Source organism: Mirounga angustirostris, unplaced genomic scaffold (genome assembly GCF_029215605.1).
Source record: "Mirounga angustirostris isolate CCGP_5_RB_7025 unplaced genomic scaffold, mMirAng1.0.hap1 SCAF_12, whole genome shotgun sequence".
Classification (NCBI taxonomy): domain Eukaryota; kingdom Metazoa; phylum Chordata; class Mammalia; order Carnivora; family Phocidae; genus Mirounga; species Mirounga angustirostris.
The window spans coordinates 45,571,031-45,581,811 of NW_026991720.1; the positions used below are offsets into that span (position 1 = coordinate 45,571,031).

The 10,781-nt window shown below is 48.6% G+C and overlaps 1 protein-coding gene across 11 annotated transcripts in view; it reads left to right on the forward strand.

Moving 5' to 3' along the window:
- Nucleotides 1–10,781, forward strand: part of NOD1 (nucleotide binding oligomerization domain containing 1) — a 64,401-nt gene that overhangs the window by 36,544 nt on the left and 17,076 nt on the right. For 7 of the 11 annotated variants that reach the window (XM_045864488.2, XM_045864492.2, XM_064575099.1 and 4 more), the window contains 4 exons: nucleotides 1,657–1,740; nucleotides 2,618–2,701; nucleotides 5,972–6,055; nucleotides 10,009–10,092. In XM_045864488.2, the coding sequence (XP_045720444.1) occupies nucleotides 1,657–1,740; nucleotides 2,618–2,701; nucleotides 5,972–6,055; nucleotides 10,009–10,092 (336 nt within the window). Of the gene's footprint in view, nucleotides 1–1,491; nucleotides 1,741–2,617; nucleotides 2,702–5,971; nucleotides 6,056–10,008; nucleotides 10,093–10,781 lie in introns of those variants that run through there. The other 4 variants (XM_064575102.1, XM_064575104.1, XM_045864494.3 and 1 more) reach the window with 4 other exon arrangements.

Sequence of the window (10,781 nt, forward strand, 5' to 3'; positions counted from 1 at the left end):
TAGTTAACATATAGCGTATTAGTTTCAGGAGTAGAATTTACAACACCCAGTGCTTATCACAAGTGCCCTCCTTAATGCCCATCCCCCATCTCGCTCATCCTCCCCTCCGCCCCGCGCCCCGCGCCTCTCTCCAGCAAACTGAGGTTTGTTCTCTGGAGTTAAGAGTCTGTTTTATGGTTTACCTCTCTCCCTTGCCCACGTTCATTTGTTTTGTTTCTTAAATTCCACACATGAGTGAAATCATATGGTATTTATCTTTCTCTGACTTATTTCACTGAGCATTATACTCATTAGCTCCATCCACATTGTTGCAAATGGCAAAATTTCATTCTTTTTGATGGCTGAGTAATACTCCACTGTGTGTGTGTGTGTGTGTGTGTGTGTGTGTGTATCACATCTTTATCCATTCATCCATCGATGGACATTTGGTCTCTCTCCATAGCTTGGCCATTGTAGATAATGCTGCCATAAACATTGGGGTGTATGTGTCACTTCGAATCAGTATTTTTATATCCTTTGGATAAATACCTAGTAGTGCAATTGCTGGACCACAGGGTAGTTCTATTTTTAACTTTTTGAGGACCCTCCATACTGTTTTCCAGAGTGGCTGCACCAGTTTGCATTCCCACCAAGAGTGTAAGAGGGTTCCCCTTCCTCCACATCCTCCTCGAATACACATACTTTTTATGCAAAACACTGAGAACTCATTGCAGGGCTCTAGCATCTCCAGGAGGATGGTGGTGGGTCGCTGGTGTGGTGAGAGCCCATTGCCCAGGCAGCCCCAGGTCCGCTGTGTGTGGGCCGGGCACACAGTGCTCTCAGCCTATTAAAAATAGGTGTCGCTTGCTGTAGGCCAGGCGCTATTCTAAGTGCTCTGCATATATTAACTAACTTAATCCCCACAATAACTCTAGGGGGAATGTTCCTATTAGCCCCATTTTACAGATGAGGAGACTAAGTTCCAAGAGATAATGTAATTCACATAATCTTAAATCCAGATAAAAATCCAGTTAACACCAGAGCCCAGCATCCTGCCTCGCAGGGCCTTGCAGGTTATCCACTGTGGGAGGGAGGGTATGGGGCTTCGTCATTGCAGCTCCCCGCCCAGCCCCCCAGACCACAACAACCCCCTAGCACGCTGGAGTAGGGTCCTCTTCACCTAAAAGCAGCATTGCTGGTGAGGTTTCCGAGGGTGCTTCCTGATCTTTGCTTCTTGGAAGACTGACTGTGTCCTCACAAATGTCTCGGAGCCCTGCAGAGGGTCAAATGGATGCTGGCAGTTGGCGCCTCCACAAGCTCCCTTTCAGGTTGCTGCCAACCCACATCCTTGGTGGCGGAGGGGGTGTTTCTGCGACATCGTGTGCTCGGGCCCTCTGACAGCTCTCTGAAAGCCCATGGTGATCTTCGTCTCTCATGGTGCATCTACCCGATGGGCTTCTGTTCCCAAGGCTTCTGCTGCTCTTAACCCTACATTCCCCTTTGCATTTGAAGCCTAGAGCAGCTTCACTAAGGGGCTGGTGCGGGAATATTCCCCAGGCCGGGGCTCCAGGGACAAAGCCAAGACCTCTGCCTGTGAGCGTACAACCAAGCGTGGCCACCAGCAGCAACTCAGGGGCGAGCACGAGCTCCCGTTCACCATCTTGCCTCTGCCCTCAGGATGTGGGGCAACAGAATCGGCGATGAAGGAGCAAAGGCCTTCGCGGAGGCTCTGAGGAACCACCCCAGCCTGACCAACCTGAGGTACCTGCTGCTTTCTGAGACCCGCTGTCCCCGGGGTCCAACCTGGGCACTCCGTGTGCTTCCTGGTTTGCGCGGGGAGAAGCCAAGGGGAAGAGAGTGGTTGGCTTTCCTAATGTGTGGGGGGATTTTTCTTTCGTAAACAGTTTTATGGACATGTAAGAAGCATAGCACATTACCGTTCAGCTCGGCCACTTGTCATATGTAACCACCACCCGGAACAAGACCCGGGACTTTGCCAGCCCCTCTGCGGTCTCCCCAGGCTCCTTGGCAGTGGGGGAGTGGGGAGGAATTCTCAAGTCCAGATAACACTGAAAGGGATGCCCCTTCCTCACTCACAGGACAGTGCTGAGACAGAAGGGAACCTTCCTCTCTGTAAAGACCTACTCCTCCCTAGCCTTCTTTTAGTCCTCTGGCCAAATCTCAGAGCCTCGGCTGTCTCCCCATTGCCCGGGTTCTTCCTAACACTGAAAAAGAAATCCAAGTTAGTGGGGGCAACAGCAGAGTTTCTTCTTCATGAGAACAGAGGACGCTTCTCCAGGTCTTATTGATGGGCACCTTGAAAACGTCAGCCGCCTGAAGCAGAGCCCTCCCAGCCCCTGATCTGCTTGCGACCAGGTCTCGCTGATGTTCCATTTCCTGTCTGGCCTCTCCTTGAGCGGTCTTGTGCCTGTCCTCATGCTCGGAGCGTGCGCCCTGGAGCAACAAAAGTGGAACTGCTGCTGGCCAGGCTGAGCACTTCTGCTTCCTGCCTCAAGTCAGCTTCCTTCTCGGGCAGGGGCCGCCTCCAGGCAGCATCTTCTGGGTGTTTCGGTTGCTGAAGCCAGAGCCAAATGTAGACGTGTCTCTAATGATTGACCCCACATGTTTTCCTTCCTAGTCTTGCATTCAACGGCATCTCCACAGAAGGAGGAAAGAGCCTCGCACAGGCCCTGCAGTGCAACACCTCTCTGAGAATATTCTGGTAATAACCAGAGTCCTTTTGAAAGGTTGGGTCTCAGGGATTATTCCAAAGACCGTACAGCCTGGAATCTTAACTGAAAAACCACCTTTTTAATTGAAAAGGCTCTAGGCCTTTCCTTAGTGTTGAGTTGATAATTTCCTCCTAGAAGAGAAAACAGCCATTCCTAGAAGCACAAACAGGTACAGAAGGGGGAGGTGGGCCCCAGGAGCATGGGCTTGACCTTAGCCTTCTTTGCCAACCCAGACCTCAGGATTGCTGGCCATTCCGTCAGGATTATCCTCAGAGCACCTTCACATAGGCCTTGCAGAGTCCAATTTTGGTGCACTTGGCTCAGACTTTTCTCCCTTCCTCCTCTTAAGTTGCCTTCCATGTAGCCCCATCACAGTCTGGCCCTTCGTGGTCCATCTCACCAGTCACTGGAAGCCCACATTCCTCACTCCCTCTCTGTCCTCCAGGGGTACTAATTTAGTGAATGTTGCCTTCTGACCGTGCTTTTTTTTGGTGGGGGGGGGGTTGTTTTTCCTTTTGTCATTTACTCTAATTTATTTGAATTTTATTTACTTGCCTATATCATAAATTCCTTACGGGTGAGGGAACTGTATTAGGGACTCAGGGCACCTGAGATATCAGCTGAGTTTGTTAATGTTGACAATGTCATCATTTTGAGAGTTCTCCTACTAGACCTGTTGGCCAGTAAAGGCATTTTTAATTCTTTTCCTCTAAAAAAAATCTTTAAAAATACTTTGAAATATTTTTAAAAAACTGTAAGGAAGTCAAAAAGTAGGAAGTGAAAGTACTTCCTCCCTCGTGTTTTCCAGATCAACCTTTTTCTTCTAGCCTTTGAATGTATATTCTAGCCTTCTAGAATAATAGAAATAGCATCTTCTTACAAAATAGAATAGCATTTAGCAAGTGGCTTTTATTTATTTTTTTAAGATTTTATTTATTTATTTGGCAGAGACAGACAGCGAGAGGAGGAACACAAGCAGGGGGAGTAGGAGAGGGAGAGGGAGAAGAGGCTTCCCGCTGAGCAGGGAGCCTGATGCGGGGCTCGATCCCAGGACCCTGGGATCATGACCTGAGCCGAAGGCAGACACTTAACCGACTGAGCCACCCAGGCACCCCAGCAAGTGGCTTTTAAAAAATATCTTAAGGGGCGTCTGGGTGGCTCAGTTGGTTATGCATCCAACTCGATTTCAGCTCAGGTCATGATCTCAGGGTCGTGAGATCAAGTCCTATGTCAGGCTCTGCACTTAGTGCAGAGTCTGCTCAAGATTCTCTCTCTCCAGGGCGCCTGGGTAGCTCAGTTGTTAAACTCTCTGTCAAATAAATAAAATCTTAAAAAAAAAAAAAAAAAAAGATTCTCTCCCTCTGCCTCTCCCCACTGTGCGTGTGCACTCTAAAATAAATAAATCTTAAAAAAAAAAAATTTTAACCATGTATTGTCCACATTTTACATGTCCTTTTATGTCAGGGTATCTCAGTCTCAACACAGTTGACATTTTGGTCCAAATCATTCTTGTGAGGGGCTGTCCTGTTCATTACAGGGTGTTTAGCAGAATCCTGGGCATCTACCCATTAGACACCAGCAGTACCCTCCAATTGTGATGATCAAAAATGTCTCCAGATGTGGACAAATGTCCCCTACAGGGAAAAGCACCCAATTGAGAACCCCTGCTCTATATGGATAGTAACAATGTTAGTACCGAACATTTCTCGAGTGCTGACTGTATGCCATGCACTCTGCCTTTTACCTTTTTTTTTTTTTTTTTTTTTGGAGAGCGGGAGAGAGAGAGAGTGAGTAGGGTGGGGGGCAGAGAGGGAGAGAGAGAATCTTTAGCAGGCTCCACGCCCAGTGCAGAGTCCAACCCGGGGCTCAGTCTCACGACCCTGAGATCATGACCTGAGCCAAAATCAAGAGTTGGATGCTTAACCGACTGAGCCACCCAGGCGCCCCTATTCTCAGCCCCTCATATGTGTTCACTCACCCTCACAGCCACCCCATAATGTCTATACTGTGCCTGTTCACCTTTATTTCTCTGGTGAGAAAACTCAGGCCCAAAGAAGTTAGACCACCTGCCCCCTGGTTGTCCTGCTAGTGAGCGACACACACTGGGCACGTCTGGCTCCTGAGTTCTCTTAAATATCCTGTTCTTCTGCCTCATTCTCTCTACCTCATTCCCTCCAAAGGCCGCACAACGTCCCATTGAACGGATGTTTGCAATTTAGTTTCCCAGCAGCCTCTGCTGACATTTCCTGGTGTTCACACTTTACATTACGACTGATACTACTGCGGTCGATACCGCACGCACAGCTCCTTGTGTGCACACGTTTGCACACTCCAGGCTCAGTGTGCTAAGTACTGAAGTACTTTGTACAGAAAGTACAGAAGTACCACTGTGGGCTCAAAGTACAACACGTTTAACGTTCAGATAGACGCTGCCAGATTGCCTTTTGTGGAATGATTTTTTAAAGATTTTTTTTATTTGACAGAGAGAGACACAGCGAGAGAGGGAACACAAGCAGGGGGAGTGGGAGAGGGAGAAGCAGGCTTCCCGCTGAGCAGGGAGCCTGATGCGGGGCTCGATCCCAGGACCCTGGGATCATGACCTGAGCCGAAGGCAGACGCTTAACGACTGAGCCACCCAGGCGCCCGTGGAATGATTTTTTTAAGATTCTGTTTCATTCTTCTTATTTATTCTTTCATCCACTGGCACAACAGGGTCCAATCCTATTTACAGAGCTAAGAGTCCTCTATGCTTTATCCAGATTACTTCTGGTTTTAAGAACAGCTGAGAGACTTCCTGAACTTGGATTCCCTGAACGTGGGTCCTTCACGACAGGCTTCAGGCCAGAGCATTGAGCACATTTTAACATGTAGCTGACAGGCTTCTCTAAGTCTTCCTACCACTGATTTCGGTAACAGGCTGTCAGAGACATTCAAGGGGCTTTGGGGGCTGGGAAGCGGGCATTGGCCCCTATCTCCTCTGGGATCTGAGGCCCCAGCAAAGATGGGGAGGGAGCTTGGGCTCCGCCAGAGAAGCAGAGCTGAGAAGTAGGAGCTTGGGTACAGGATTTGCACGAGAAATGAATCCCCTTTTATTGTCTGTGGGGCTCAGAGGCTGGGATTGGGACCTGGCTGTTTGCTCAGTTCAAGTGATTAGCAGCCTAAGCCGGAGAGAGCTGGGCTGGGATCCCACTTCCGAGAACCCATTTAAGAATGTGTGCCAGGTACGGCTCTCCTGAGTAAACACTTCCTTTCTTTTCTAGGCTCACCAAAAATGAACTCAATGATGAAGTGGCAGAGAGCCTGGCAGAGATGTTGAAAGTCAACCAGACGTTGAAACATTTATGGTAACTCAGAGAACCTCAGAATTTCAGGCTGTGCTCCTTTTAAAACATATTTTTTGAGATGAGGTGCCTGGCTGGCTCAGTTGGTAAAGCATGTGACTCTTGATCTTGGGCTTGTGAGTTCCGGCCCCATGTTGGGTGTAGAGATTACTTAAAAAAAATAAAATCTTAATAAAATGTACAGGTCAGTGGTCTTCAGTGTATTCACAAGGTTGTGCAACCAGCACCACGATCTAACTATAGATCGGTTTTACTTTCCCGCTGCCCCCAGCCAGAGTACACCCCCATGCATTAAGCAGCGCCTCCCCGTCTTTCTCCCCCAGTCCCTGATCGACTGTCTCTATGGATTTGCCTATTCTAGGCATTTCACAGAAATGGAATCCTACAACATGTGACTTTTTGTCTGCATTCTTTCACTGGCATGAGTTTTCAAGGCTCATTGACATTTTAGCACGTGTCAGAACCTCATGGCTCTGTGTGGCTGATATTCCTCTGTGTGAATCGTCCACAATCTGTCCATCCGTCAGTGGGTAGGCATCGGGGTTGTTTCTACTTTTTGACTGTTGTGAATAATGCTACCTTGAACATTCCTGTGCATGTCTGTGTATGGACATGTGTTTTCATTTCTCTTGGGTATACGCTTAGGAATAGAATTGCCGGGTCACATGGCCACTCCATATGTAACTTTTTGAGGAGCCATCAAAGTATTTTCTGAAGTGGCTGCTCACTTTATCTTCCCACCAGCAATGTGGGAAGGCTCCCAGTTCTCACATCCTCACCAGCGACACTCATCATTGTCCACCTTTTTTGAATCTTGTCACTCTTGTGGGCATGAAGTGGTATCTCATTGTGGTTTTGATCTGCATTTCCCTGCTGACTAACATTGGGCATCTTTTTTTTTTTTTTTTAAGATTTTATTTACTTATTTGTCAGAGAGAGAGAGAGACAGATACAGAGAGAGCACAAGCAGGGGGAGTGGGAGAGGGAGAAGCAAGTTTCCCGCTCAGCAAGGATCCCGATGCGGGACCCGATCCCAGGACCCTGGGATCATGACCTGAGCCGAAGGCAGTCGCTTAACCGACTGAGCCACCCAGGCGCCCCTAACACTGGGCATCTTTTCATGAACCTGTTGGTCTTTGTGTATCTTCTTTGAAGAAATGTCTCTACATCCTTCCCCCAAATTTAATTTAAATGTTAATAAATTTATTTGCCTTTTTATTGCTGAGTTGTTAGAGTTCTTTATATATTCTGGGTACTAGACACTTACTAGGTAGACAGTTTGCAAATATTTCTTCTGTGGGGTTTTTCAACTTTCTTGTTAGTGATCTTTGAAGCACGGAAGTGTTTGATTTTGATGGAAGTCCCATTTATTTTTTTCTTTGGTGGTTTGTGTTTTCGGTGTCTTACTGAGAAACTGTTGCCTAATCCAAGGTCACAAAGATTTTTTGTTGTTGTTGTTAACGATTTTTTTTTATTTATTCATGAGAGATAGAGAGAGAGGCAGAGGCAGAGGGAGAAGCAGGCTCCCCGCGGAGCAGGGAGCCCGATGTGGGACTCGATCCCAGGACCCTGGGATCATGACCTGAGCCGAAGGCAGACGCTTAACTGACTGAGCCACCCAGGCGTCCCAAGGTCACAAAGATTTACATCTAAGTTTCCCTTTAAGTGTTATAGTTTGGCTCTTACATTGAGGTATTGGATCCTAAATGTTAATTTCTGGAGTTGACTGTCGTGTGCAGTCTGAGGCGTAGGGCCCAAATTAATTCTTTGGCATGTGGCTATCCAGCTGTCCCAGCACCTCCTGTTGAAAAAACTATCTTTCCCTTTTAATTGGCCCTGACACTTTTGCCAAAAATCAATTGACCGTAAACATACGGGTATATTTCTGGACTTTCTATTCTAGTTCATTGATCTGTTTATCCTTACGTCAGTATCACACTGTCCTGATTATTCTTTTTTTTTTTTTTTAAAGATTTATTTATTTGAGAGAGCGAGAATGAGAGAGAGACAGTACATGAGAGGGGGGAGGGTTAGAGGGAGAAGCAGGCTCCCTGCCGAGCAGGGAGCCCGATGCGGGACTCGATCCCGGGACTCCAGGATCATGACCTGAGCCGAAGGCAGTCGCTTAACCAACTGAGCCACCCAGGTGCCCTGTCCTGATTATTCTAATGAGGCAGTAAGTTTTGAAATCAGGAAGTGTGAGTCTTCCAACTTTGTCCTTCTTTCTCAAGGTTGTTTGGGCTCTTCTGGGTCCCTTGTATTTCCATATGAATTTCAGCTCACCTTGTCAGTTTCTGTGAAACAGCCAGTCTGTGCTTTTACATCTGTTTTGTTGTTGTTGTTTTTCTGGCCTGTAGACTTTCTTTTCTCTCCTGCCCTTGGTGCCAGGCCAGCCCCTGCAGGGAGCTCTGAGCGAGACCGGGCCTAGAGAGCGAGTCTCGGCTGCTTCGTGCGTGCACAGACCACACTGCCCTCATGAAGGCGGCCCCGGGGGGCATGTGTGCCTGAGCCCGGCCACACTCTTTGGCTCTCTTACTACCCGGCCTCTTGCCAGCTCTTGGTTGGAAGCAGCTCCCCCAGCAAAGTGGAGGTGATGAGGAAGCAGCAGTGTAACCCGGTGCATGGTTCTGGTTCCACTTGCAGGTTCTATCGTTGCTCCTTTTGCCAAACTGTCCAAGTTATGTTGTGGTCATCCTTACCCAGGGGGTCATCACCTCTGCCCCTGAGCCTAGGGGTCCCACTTTGGGAGATGTGTCTGGGAGACTGGGGCACGGTCCCGTGTGTTGGGGCAGCAATGGCGACAAGAGCTCCCTGCCCCTGGGCACCAGGGCGGAAACTGTGAGAACGACTTCCTTCATACACATCCTCCCACTGAGAGCTCACACACCCAGGGAGGGGGTGTTCTCTTGCCTCCATTTTACAGATCAGGCCACTGAGGCATAGACAGCGTGAGCTTACTTCTTCAAGGATCTGTGGCTGAGAAGTGGGGGTTGGGTGTGTGTGGAGGAGGGGAGCTTTGAACCACGACACTGTCCTGCCTCTTCATGGGGTTGGCCCCTTCTCGCTTAGTTTCTATAATCTCATCAATCACCACGGTGAAGTTCTCATCTTCCTGGTAGGGCTGCCTTGTTGGGTCAGTGCCCAGGATTTCTTAGGGTCAAGTTCAGTAGTAGCCTTATTCTACAAATAGCCAGGAGCGAGGAGTGGGTCTGTGACGAAGCACAGACACATCACTGCCTTGTGCGGTCTGTAGCTCTTGGTTGGGTTGGAAGCCCAGGTGCCCAGGAGAGCACTTGAGAAATTGTCCAGGCTCCCTGGCTATATCAGAAACCTTTGTTCCATTTGGATCACTGCTACCTGACCTAATGGGGTGCCCTCCTAGAGGCCCCGTTATTGATGCTTTCCCACTGGGACCCATGAGTGGCAGCAGGAGAATCTTTCTCTTCCCTCCCCTGCCAGAGGTTGGAGAGGACATGGTGCATTCTTAGAAGCCTTTGTTTCTCCAGTGAAGTGAACAGCCAGTTAGCAGCTACTTAACTTGAAAAACTGCCTTGCCTTCCCCAGCCAGCTGGAAGGCCACTAGACGGCCTGTCCTCTGGGTGTTTCTTAGAATTTGTTGTTCAGACTGGTGGCCTCCCACATTTTTGATTGGGCACCCCTGCAGCGAAAAATGCCAATGACACACATAAATGCATTCATGTATTAAATTATCTATGTATGAATGCACAGATATATTATGCTCACTCTAAAAATATACCAAAAAATTAAACATTTTAAAGGATGTCCTTTATTCTGGTAGATCTGCTCAAGACAGTCTTCACCAGATTAAAAGTCACGCGGACACCGTTCTTCCCCTGGCCCTGTCTCATTCCCACCATACCCTTACAACTCCCTAATGGAGAGGGCAGAGTTAATCCAGTATTAAGGATTTGCTACAAGATATGTTCTTCTTTCAGGCTTATCCAGAACCAGATCACAGCCAAGGGGATTGCCCAGCTGGCAGATGCCTTACAGAGGAACACTGGCATTATGGAGATTTGGTAAGACTCGTCCACCGCTGGTCATAATAGTAACAGTGCTTACTTACTCAGCACTGCCATCTGGGTGCCAGGCACAATGTGCAGGGGAGCTCTTTGCACTTATTCCTCATCTTTCCCATTATCTTGTGAAGTAGCTGGTATTATTTCCATTTCACAGATGTAGAACCTGAGGCCCAGAGCAGTGAAGTAAACCTGCCCAAGGTGCCACCTAAGAAGAGCAGCTGGAATCTGGCCCAGTCGGCCTGACCCTGCTCTCCTCCCCGGTCCCCTGTTCTCCTCTGCTTCCCTGAAGTTCCAGAGCAAACAGCTCCGGAAAGGCATTCCCACTGCAAGTGAAGCACTCAGGGACACAGGAGCTGAGAGACGAACGTGCTAGCTGGCGTTTGGGGCCCATTCTTCTCCTTTTCTGGGCTTCCTGGGCTTGAGGAGCTACTTCCATGCTGATTTGAGCTGACCTGTGGTCTTCCTCAATTTCCTGTTTCTGCCTTGAGGAGTGGCTTCTGAGGCTAGTGGGAGCCAAATCGTTTGCTTTCTATAACACTGAGCCCTATTCCACCCCATTAGTGCCTCACAAGACACATACCCCTGCCCCTGTTTGGGTCTGGGCTTGTAGAATGTGCAGGGCCATATGGGGTTTGGGGGGCGTTCTCATTAGTAACAGTTGCAGCCATGGTTTGGGTGCTGGGGAA